The sequence below is a fragment of the Filicampus tigris genome, chromosome 15 (assembly GCF_054856515.1).
Source record: "Filicampus tigris isolate MCC_2025a chromosome 15, RoL_Ftig_1.0, whole genome shotgun sequence".
Lineage (NCBI taxonomy): Eukaryota > Metazoa > Chordata > Actinopteri > Syngnathiformes > Syngnathidae > Filicampus > Filicampus tigris.
This window is the reverse complement of record NC_141231.1, coordinates 12,654,264-12,664,771: the sequence shown is the minus strand read 5'-3', so window position 1 is coordinate 12,664,771 and position 10,508 is coordinate 12,654,264. Positions and strand designations below refer to the sequence as shown.

Sequence of the window (10,508 nt, the reverse complement as noted above, 5' to 3'; positions counted from 1 at the left end):
AACCTTTTGTTTTTTTAGCAAACACATTGGTATTTGAAAATTTTGTAGTAAGTGTACGTTAAAAAATATTTCTGCAATTACGCTACTAGGCTAACTAGAAGATGTTTTCATTAGTTAGTGAATAACATTTCTAGTTATCGTTTAAACAGGGCCTCTTACCAATTGCGTTTGAACATCATCTCCGCAATTCGGCAAGTTTATTGACACATATTCACATTATTTTCAAAAAATTTCAGTATTCACAACCATTTCAATGAGCATTAAAACACAGTGTGCAGTGTGAGGCGCACCGTTGGTCCGTTGTAAAGCTTATTTAAAATAAAAATTAAAAAGTCAGTCGCTAGGACGGACAAACCACACACACTTGAGCCACGTCGTCGTACTCGTACGTACGCTTCAGGAACGAGTCCGTAAGCCTCAGTCCGGAAATACTCTGAAACACATAAAACAAAATGTTTTTCCATATCCTTGATGCCCATCTTAACATCTAGTACGCTCTTTGACTTCACTAGTAAGACGGTTGAGAGTAGAACAACATTTTTCCACTACAAGTACCACTTTTGACTTACTAGTAATTAAACCTTACACGAGAACTACTATCGAGCACTAGTAACACTAAAAAGCAAACTTGTAGGTGTGTGTCAGACACTAGGAGACTCCTTATCAAGGATATGGAATAAATGCTCAACTGGCTTTGCATACTAGTTGCACAGTACCTGGAGACCCTGAACGGACGCCAGTAGCGTGAGGGGCAGCAAAAGTGAGGCCCCGGGGCTCAGTTTGCCAAGAGCTCGGCCAGACACGCCACACCAGTGGACGGACGATGTGTTGATCATGTCCACAAGAAGGTCCATGGTCCTTTCGCTACACACGCACACACATGCACGTGCTGAGGTGGTGTGAGGTAAGATGGAGTAGCAGTCCAGGACTGTTGCGTCCCTACCTGCAGTTGGTAATTTTACATCTGATGTCAAAAGGTTCTTCCAGGTTAACCGTGTCGGGGATGACCTCCATGGACAGGCGGATGTCTCCGTAGCCTGGAGCCTGTCACACACGATAATCTACATTGAAATTAACACAGGCGTGAGCAACATTCTATAGGATGAGAATAGTTACATTAGTGGTAAATAAAACATCGATGATGACCTAAATATGATACATGGGGGGAGTGTACATTAAATATGCCGGAAATGTTCTGACATCAGAGGTGCATGACACATTGCATACTGATAACCAATGATGCTAATAAGTTAGATACCTTATAATATGGTATAATATAATATAAGATGCAATGCAAAAAGTGTATAAAACGTTAAATAAAAGTAACTTATGTAGATAAGTTACATTAAAAGTATATCATCATAAAGTGATCTAATCCTTGCATATTTGTGGTTCTGCATTCACGCATTTGAGGTTTTTAGGGGGGAAATTATCCTCTGTTATTCACTGAAAAACACACCAACAATAATTAAAAAAAAATAATAATAATATAGAAAAAAAAATCTATGAAAATGAAAAGATATGATCAGGAGTATTTTTTTAAAGTCCAAAGCCATATCTAATACAGCCATGTCTCAAATAATTTTTACTGATCCGTCAGGCCCTAGTAAATATGCTACATTAGGCGAATAAATGATTTAATATGGTATATTAGAAGTGTACAGGAATTAACTATGATATGCTACATTTGAGGCATTTACATTAAATGGTGTAGATATGTAACAGTTGTAGATTTTTATTAGGATAAACCCCTTGAGATGTCTCATCTGGTTTTAGGGGGTTGTGGTTGGTTTGGGTGGGGTCGATTGGGGAGTACCATCCTCTGCAGCTGGCTGGTCTGCAGGCGTCCCCTCTCGCCCAAGTTGGTCTTCCACACAATGTCCAGCTTCCCGATGACGGTGACGCCCTTAATGACGCCGGCCTTTTCGGCGTACTCGGGCTTGGGCGTCAGGCAGTAGAGGTACTGACGCGTGTCCAAGGGCTGCAAGTATGACATCTTGCCAAACGTTGACACCCTAAGGAGAGAGGGAAGCAAGTACAAATAGTTTGTTAACGACGTCGATGTTAGCACTCAATGGAAAACGCGATTGATTGGCTAGCAAAAATTAGCATTAGGCATAATGGGAGGTATTTCCCTCCAAATAACGGAAATGGACACACAAATAATGCGGTTACATAAACGGACAGATAATGTGACAAGGTCAACAATTTTTATCGTCATGTATCTCCGTACGTACACTACTCTGTCCCAAGAAGCCAAAGTGCACACATGAGGAACAACAGGTATTTATTTTGTTCATATTGTTTTACAATGGCCATTATTTCAATATATTATCATTTTACTAATTATTATTACGTAATTTATTTTGTGGTTGTTCTTTCAAGTTATACTTACGTTGAGTCTTGGTCGCTGGGTAAATGCAAAATTTTGAAATCAACGAAGAACTGTTTACCAATTGTGATTTAAAAACAAAATAAATGTAATTGCTATTTTTTCCATAATCACCCTTCCCAACAATATCAAATCAATCAAATGACTCAGTGTGCGGGTGTGAGCCACCAGCTGCCATTTTTTGTTTTGCGATGGTCCAGTCCAAGTTGGTCTAGCCTGCGTTGTGCGATGTTGCGTGCAGGCCTTACTCCCTACATTTGAAAACAAACATCTGTATTTTCTATTTCCCACTCCATCAAAATAGGATTGTTACTTTTTTCAATGTGCGTGGATGCTATGACATAAAAAAAGACACACATTGAATCCCTGGGGGCCGTGAACGGCGACAATCTTCAATTGATTCAAGAGGCTCTTAAAAAAGGTTTGTAATTGCGGTATAGATGCCACAAGATGGCGGCAAAGCACTTATAATGTAGATGCTCATAAAGAATCAACACTACACATGTAGCATGTACACAATCGTAAACCCATGCTACATACACAAATTATTCACCACAAATCAATCATCAATAGCGTTCACATACGAGCACACGGTAACAATTCGCAGTAACATCAAGCATCTGTATTTCTACTTAAGTAGGGCGTGTCAGTACTTTAGCCGTACCCGTGGTCTTGGTGCGTGACGGTGTTGAGCTCGGTCACGTTGTACATCATGGACGGCTCCAGCGACACCTTCTCCATGAACATGGGCGACGTGGTGATGTTCTGGATCTGGGCCTCCAGGAACACCTCGTCCGTCTGTGGCGGAGAGGGCGACGGGCAGACGGTTACGGGGAGGCCGAGTCACGATGACGGAGTTGGGGCGGGCGGGGGTCTTTTTGGATATCAGGCTCCGACCGAGAAATCTGCTTTTAACCATTGAGGGCCCGAACCTGCTCTGACACCTCAACTCATTGTTGGCATCACCATCTTATTGGTTACACCCTCCATGATTGCTAGATGGACGGATGGGTAGAAGGTTGGATGGATATTGATGATTGATAGATAGATGTCAGAGTGATAAATAGATGGATGGATAGACAGATGATAGGTCAATGGATAGAATGACAGATAGATGGACTGATACTTTATTCATCCCATGAAGGAAATGAAGTAATTGCAATAAAGTATAGCTTACTTTAGTTAATAAGTTTTACTGTATTGTGATGGGGACTGTTCAACAAGAAGAGCTTTACATTCGGTCCGCTGGAAAAAAAAATCATGACAATAATAGATTTGCTGACTATGTAAATGAACCACCTGTTGCTATAAATATGCTGTCCGCTATTTTGAGAATTTTTTTCAACAACACTGTTATTTATTACGTGTCATTTTTAAGTGTTTGTAATCAAAAGCACTGTTTGAACGCAAAACTTCTCAGCCATCGCAGATTAGTTCATTAGAATTAGCTCATGCCACCAGATGCCACCACCTGAGGCCGCCATGACGGTCCATGCAAAGCCAGACTGGCCCCACTCCTTCTTCACACGCTCTTGATTGTTTTCATCACCCCGTTTACAATTATTTATCTTAACATGGTGATTTTGAATTCAACAAAACAGTGATATACACACAAATGTACATTCACTCACACACAAACAGCAAAACGCATGCACACGTATGCACTCACATACACTTAAACCTGGACACACTCGCACACACTCACCCTTGTTCGCAATCACTCACGCACACCCAGACAAACGTGAGCGCACGCACACAATCACACAAGCTTCCCATGCAAAAGGAAGTGTGGCGAAGGAGGTGTGTGCAAGCAACAACAATGGGAAGCTTCCAAAACATGCTCTTCCTGATAGCAAACAAACAAAATAAACAACTGAATATAATGAAAATATTGATAATAATAATAATAATGTCGAGTTTCACTAATGTCGCCATTGTTGTTGTTTGCCTCCACCTGTAGGCGGCGTGAAGAAGACAGGCGATGAGAACAGAAAAAGGAAAGCAATTTACCACAGAACTGAGGTCACTCTAATGGAGAAAATGAACATAAAAGGACAAAATGAACACATGCCAAACGTGATGTAGTCTAACAAGCCAATGGACTAACTAGATGGAGAACGTACCTCAGCGTTGTAGAACTTTGTCTTGACATCCAGGGGCTTGAGGACCTGAGTGAAGAGAGAATGCAAGCTGAACGTCTCCATCGCTCGCCGGTGGAACAAAAGACCAAGCGGAACGATCGAGCGCTCTGTTGGGCGCTTTTTGCGAGCGCCTACGACATGTCTCGAGGATACGTTAAGTGAGCCGCCTCACCTGGAATTTGAAGAACTTGCGGAAGTAGAGCTTCTCTCCATACTGTGTGGTGTAGCTCACGGCGCACACCAGGCTGCAAATCAGAAATGAGATTTTTGAAAAACTAAATATTCAATTGCATTTTAAGGCCAGATGGCAAAGCCCTAGGAGGGGCTCACATGTGCGTTCCGATCTCTTTGACTTCATGGTGGATGACATCATCAATGCAGCACTCGGGTTTGAGTTCGCCCACGATTGAGTTGGACGCTGACAAGTTGAGTCTTTGAGAACTGGTCTGCAAGTCGGCCTGCGGGGGAGCACAAGGCACAGAGGGAGGTTGAGGAGGGGGCTCACTTCGTCGTAACCATTCTTGCTGTTGGTTTACCTTAACCAGAATGTCCTTGACCACCTGACTGCTGTCGTTGTGCACGCTGATGTAGCTGGAGAAGGTCTCGCCCAGGAAGATGTTACTGCCGGGATATGACAGGAAAATTGATTGATAGAAATTGCTATACCCATAAAAGGTTTACATAGAAATCCAAAAGTAATAAAATAATAAAGCTAATAAATGAAATAAAAATAATACAAATTATGCCTAAGCATACAATAAAAAATATTTACATCAACCCAACTTAAATTAAAAAGGAAATATATGGGGTACATGGATAACATTGAAATTGAATCAAAATACATTAAAAAAAATTTAAGAGAAACTATTTATAAATGAATAATAACAACGCCCCCAAAAATCACCGCCAAAATAATTACCCCCCAAAATTTAAATCAAAGCAATTTTAAAATAGATTAATGGATTAATTCAAAATAAAATTAAAATTAAATGAAAAAACTAAAAATAAAATGCAATGATTATAAAATAATAACAAAAATAAAAATGTAAGCAAAATACAAAAAATAAAATTACAACAAAACAAATAAAATTAAAATGACATTAAAATAACATTGATATAATTGAAATTTTAGTATTGCAATTCAAATACAATGAAATTACTATTGTGATTCAATTTACATAAAAATGTTTTTAAAGTTAAAAAAACAAAAAAAAAACATTAGAATTAAATTGAAAATGCAATCAAAATTTCAGTGTAAAAGGAAATTTGGACGACTCACCCGAAGTTCTGAGGCAGCGTTAGCATCTCGCCCAGCATTAGCGTCTCGGCGCCCTTGATGGTGGACGGGTCGTCTCGCATGAGGCGCCCAAACAGGTCACCTGTCGGCGCAAAGCACAGTGGCAATGTGAGGCAGACATGATTTGATGTAAAATAATTATTTCTTAAATGCACTTGAATTAAAGGTTGGATTTTCCTCTTGAAAAAAACCTAACAACTCTTTTTGCTCAGATTTTATTCAGAAAAAAATATGTTTATTAGAAGGTAAAGAACACATCTTAATCATGGGTGCCAATAAGTATGAAGGGCACTGTACATTCAAGTGCATGTGCATGCCGTGTCAGAGAAAGTGTAATGATGACCTGGTAGGTCTCGCTCTTCACATGTCACTGGCAGGTTGGTAAACAGAGTTGGTTTTGTCAGTCGCATTACTGAAAAACAACAACAACAAATACTTTTTAAAACCCGTTATTATATCCACATGTGCACTTGTGTTGACTGTGACAAGTCAATTGTTTGTCTATACGTGGCCAGTCCAGCGATACCCTAATGGGGACAAGCGCTATTAAAACATGGATAAAATGGACTGATGGGTAATAATTTATTTTTCTACAGCGAGTGTCGAGAGAGCCCAAAGGACGCTATTTGTTAATAATAAATGTCAACGGACGAGGCTAAAACAGTCGACTTCCTTTCATATTGAAATGTCGGCGCACTACATAGCTCACACATAAAATATCATGTTGTCATGTAAGCATAAATGTACACGTAGATGATATATTACAGTAAAATAGTGTAGTAATGATAGCAAAAAATGACGTAGGCAGAGTTAACAGCTAGCAGCATAGAGTACCACCGGTCTGCTTGTACAACGTTTTTAACTAAAATCCCAAACGAAATGTACATGTTTAAAGTATTAAATGAGTTGGAAAGTACCTTTTAGTGCGAGCAGGTGTTCCTGTTTGGCTTGACTTACATCCATTTTGACACAAATCGGATTTTATTCAGGGACGCTAGCCCCGGGGGAAGCTAGCTGTTGTGATAGCAGCCGGACACACGTGACCAGATGACCGGGGTTTCTTCTTCGAGGTTTGTTGTTTAGCGCGATTGGATGCTGCCATCTACAGCAGCTGAGCGAGTACTACGACAACGAAACCTTTCATTGTTACATTTTGACGTTTTTATTTAATAAATAAATAAATAATAATAATTGTGTTTGCTATATTTTTGTCTAGAAGAGTTGATGGCCATGATATCCATGGATAACATAAAGATAATAAAGAACTTTAAACCTTTCTAAATATTTTTTTACGTAGCTATTTTTAAAAATGATTTTAAGCAGTTTATTGAGATAAAAATTAATTTAAAAATATTCATAATTTTAATATAAATTATTAAATATTTCTATAATATGATATCGCCATACTTTGATTATCATTGAACATTTCTTGTTTTGTGTTCTTATTTTATTGTGCTCATCATAGAAATAAATCTGATAAAAATACAACTACTACCACCACCACTACTAATACTCGTACTACTACTACTACTACTATGACTACTACTACTATTACTACTACTAATAATGATAATATAATTGGGTAGTGTGGTAGTGGTACCATCGTTAACATTGTGTGCCCCCCCCAAAAAAATATGATAAAGTAAATAGATAAATAAATAAAAAATAAATAAATAAAGAAATAAAGAAAACTAAAAAGGCAAATAAATAATAAAATAAAATGTAAAAGATCATGTAAAAAATAATAAATAAATGATAAACTGAAAATTAATGTAAGATTTTAAATAAAATGTGGAAATGAGAGAATAACAATAAAATGAACAGTAATATAGGACAGACAATTGTTTATTAACCCAGGAAGCATAAGGTGAAACAAATCAGTCAGGCATGCATGATTAAATGTCATATTTTAAGTAGGATAAATGTATTTTCTGTCACATTCTGTTGTTGCGGTCCTCAAATGGCTTCCTCTCTCATCAAAATCTGAAAACAATAACGACAAATCTGAGCATTATTAATTTACTTTGACTTGTGACATTTAACGAGGGGAAAGTCATTCTCACCGGAGCGGCTTCATCGCTGGTGTTGGGACGTCGCCAGTCAGCTTTGGACAGAATTCCAAACACGAGAACGCAGAACGCCACGATCAGGACGCCCAGCGTGTTGGCGAACAGCGCCTCTGCAGGCAGCGAGCTGTAAGCATTCGCTGACACACCATCGCTAACAAACACCAAACAGACACACAAACCCCCAAAAACTGTGTGACTTCAAAAATGTCCTATAGAGCAAAAAAAAAAGCAAGTCATTGAAAGCCTCACAGTGTAAAGAAAAGCTGTTCGTTGATCCCGCTAATGCAGGCAGCCAGACTGAGTATCAGCACTGTTTGTCCTGTCCACACGTGAATCCCTTTCAGGGCGCCACTCAACCACGGCTTAGAACATGGCAGCAAGAAGCCAACCAGTCCCAGGAACCACTTTGGATCAAAGGAGGCATATCACCACAGAAGTGAAATTACATTATATTATCATTGGCGAATGTAGCATTTCATCACCAAGCCGGCAAAATACACATCAATTTTGCAGAGGCGTATTCCTACCTGCCACGCAAACGTCACCACGGTGCACATTCCCACCCAGCTGTGCAGGGAGTACATTGAGGGGATGTTCAGGCTGCGGTGCACGTCGAAAGCGGCATGCAGGCCGACGGCGGCGAGCATCAGGGCGGTCAGCATCAGTCCCGCGTGGACCAGCTTCCATGCGCGCTTCTTTTGGGACCACCCCCAAGGCACACGGAACAGGACGGCGGCTGCCAAGAATCCAGAGGAAGAAGACATTATAGGGAGGGAATGTGCCACTTGTGTTATGCGAAATCACTAAATGCAGTTCAGCTGTATTTCACTTTTTCTTTTGCATTTAATCATTTATATTAAATAACGGCATGCAGGACACCGTGGGAGAGATGCTAACGGCAGAGGTTTCATAATTCATAAACATTATTTTAAGGTCATAAGCTGGCTAATTTCTTAGTCACATCCACTTACCGGCTGGGAGTATCGTGAGTGGATTTAATTGTTTACAATTGTTTAAGTGTCAACCAAGATAGCATAAAAATACAAATAAAAAAAAAAATATTTTATTAAAAAGGTTGGCACCTAAATTGTCGCTCTGTACGAACTATAAATCCCCTTAAATTGACAGTGGCGACTCACCGAAGCCATAGAGGATCAGCAGTCCGCTGATCATGAGGACGGGATGCCAGTTGAACTGGGCCTCAGTTCCATCCCAGGCGAATCCTCCGTGCCAATGCCAGTTCCATATGACGACCAAGACCACACACAAGAGGCCCGAGGCGATGCACAGACACAAGGACGTGTAGAAAGAAGCCTGCGCTCCCATCGGTAAGCGTCCACAGCACCACGTTCTCGCTCGGACTCCACAATAGTGCCTCTGCCAATGGATTGTCTCGGATCCATAAAATGTCAAACAGAAGCTGTGACAGGCAGTCAGGAGGAGGGGACCCTATCACATCATCTCATAGTTCCTGATTGATTTTTTTCAGTGTTTACACTGAAAAACGCTGAGTCATATAGCCAGCAAAATAGCGACCGTGCTGATATTATCTTGTATGTTTATGACCTCTAAACATGCTCGCTAGCACAATGGGACAATTAGCTTACCACAGATGACACATGCTAACTGTGATTGGTCGCTACCTGAGCCCTGAAAAACTTTGATGTTATTTTCAGTCGACAAAAAGTGGCAAATTGTCCCCCTCCAGAGATGGCTAAAAACGGGTGGATTTTGCTGCTTAAAAGATATTACACAAATGCAATATTAATAAGAATGGTGTGTCTAAGTAATGAAGACGCACAGAACATATTATTGTAAAGAAATCTTTTGGGTTGACTTCCTTTTTAAGACAAACAGCATGTTAATCACACCAATTATTATGTCTTTTGTCTCTAAAGACACACGGTAGCTCTGAGCAAGCAAATTTAACTATTTTCTAATATATAGTACAGGTACAGTACCCTGAGTAACACTACATTTAGTACCTTTATAGACCAGGTAGCCTACTATTTGTAGAACCTTGGCTACTACTGGTAAGTATGTTGCACATTATGTCATAACATGGCTGATTTTAGTACTGACCAAGAACCATTTCTAATACTGTACCTTGATTGACGTGATACAATTTCTAGTTCTTGACTTAACATAAAATATGATTTCTAGTACCGTGACCGGTCAGGTATTCGAAACAGTACCTAGTTGGAGCAGGTACGATTTTGAGTTTCTTGGCTGAGCAGGTACACTTTCTAGTGTCCTCATTGACCAGGCACTATTTACAGTATTGTGCCTGGGTTGATACAATGTCTAATAACTTCTAACTGGCTAGGTACTGTTTCTAGCACTGTGACTGACGAGGTTGTAAAGTCAGCTGTGTGAGACATAATTGTCTTCTTTCCATTCCTATTTTCAAAAATGTATAGTTGGCTCCATAACACTTTCCCCCCTGACATCAAACAAATTCCTGAAGCTAACGAGCTAAGTAGCATCGCCGTTTCCCCGAAAAAAAGAATCACGAGGTTGCTTGTCATTTGACTTCTCTAGTGATAACTGGAGCTAAGTTCCCACAGCGCTGGTGACACTAAATCAATTTTTTTTCAGGCTTTAGGGCT

General features: G+C 39.9%; 2 protein-coding genes across 4 annotated transcripts; both read right to left on the bottom strand.

Annotated features, from left to right (window-relative positions):
* Positions 1-162: 162 nt before the first annotated feature.
* On the bottom strand, positions 163-6,927 carry trappc13 (trafficking protein particle complex subunit 13). Of its 3 annotated transcripts, none has more exons than XR_015089830.1 (13): positions 6,748-6,927; positions 6,174-6,242; positions 5,813-5,912; positions 5,070-5,154; positions 4,864-4,991; positions 4,706-4,778; positions 4,516-4,560; positions 4,403-4,420; positions 3,057-3,190; positions 1,817-2,015; positions 944-1,061; positions 717-864; positions 163-433 (listed from the first exon to the last, which is right to left on the bottom strand). XR_015089830.1 is itself a non-coding variant. In XM_086053398.1 (13 exons), exons 1-13 carry the CDS (start codon positions 6,791-6,793, stop codon positions 341-343), a joined length of 1,239 nt encoding a protein of 412 aa, XP_085909524.1. In that variant the 5' UTR covers positions 6,794-6,927; the 3' UTR covers positions 163-340. The 3 variants fall into 3 exon arrangements, 2 of the variants coding, with proteins under 2 accessions (XP_085909524.1, XP_085909525.1); XM_086053398.1 differs by having other exon boundaries at positions 944-1,044; XM_086053399.1 differs by lacking the exon at positions 4,403-4,420 and having other exon boundaries at positions 944-1,044.
* A 732-nt stretch (positions 6,928-7,659) lies between these two features.
* On the bottom strand, positions 7,660-9,289 carry LOC147135567 (lysosomal membrane ascorbate-dependent ferrireductase CYB561A3-like). Its single transcript, XM_086053757.1, has 5 exons — positions 9,039-9,289; positions 8,427-8,635; positions 8,149-8,303; positions 7,894-8,050; positions 7,660-7,813 (listed from the first exon to the last, which is right to left on the bottom strand). The coding sequence occupies exons 1-5, from the start codon at positions 9,223-9,225 to the stop codon at positions 7,787-7,789; spliced, it is 735 nt and encodes a 244-aa protein (XP_085909883.1). The 5' UTR covers positions 9,226-9,289; the 3' UTR covers positions 7,660-7,786.
* Between the last annotated feature and the right edge of the window lie 1,219 nt (positions 9,290-10,508).

Coding starts and splice junctions, on each gene's coding strand:
- trappc13 (XM_086053398.1), bottom strand. CDS start 6,793: ATGGATGTAAGTCAAGCCAAACAGGAACACCTGCTCGCACTAAAAG. Junction 6,243..6,747: donor ACACCTGCTCGCACTAAAAG/GTACTTTCCAAC, acceptor GTTGTTTTTCAG/TAATGCGACTGACAAAACCA. Junction 434..716: donor CGTCCGTTCAGGGTCTCCAG/GTACTGTGCAAC, acceptor TATGTGTTTCAG/AGTATTTCCGGACTGAGGCT.
- LOC147135567 (XM_086053757.1), bottom strand. CDS start 9,225: ATGGGAGCGCAGGCTTCTTTCTACACGTCCTTGTGTCTGTGCATCGCC. Junction 8,051..8,148: donor GAACAGCTTTTCTTTACACT/GTGAGGCTTTCA, acceptor GGTGTTTGTTAG/CGATGGTGTGTCAGCGAATG. Junction 7,814..7,893: donor CCAGCGATGAAGCCGCTCCG/GTGAGAATGACT, acceptor TATTGTTTTCAG/ATTTTGATGAGAGAGGAAGC.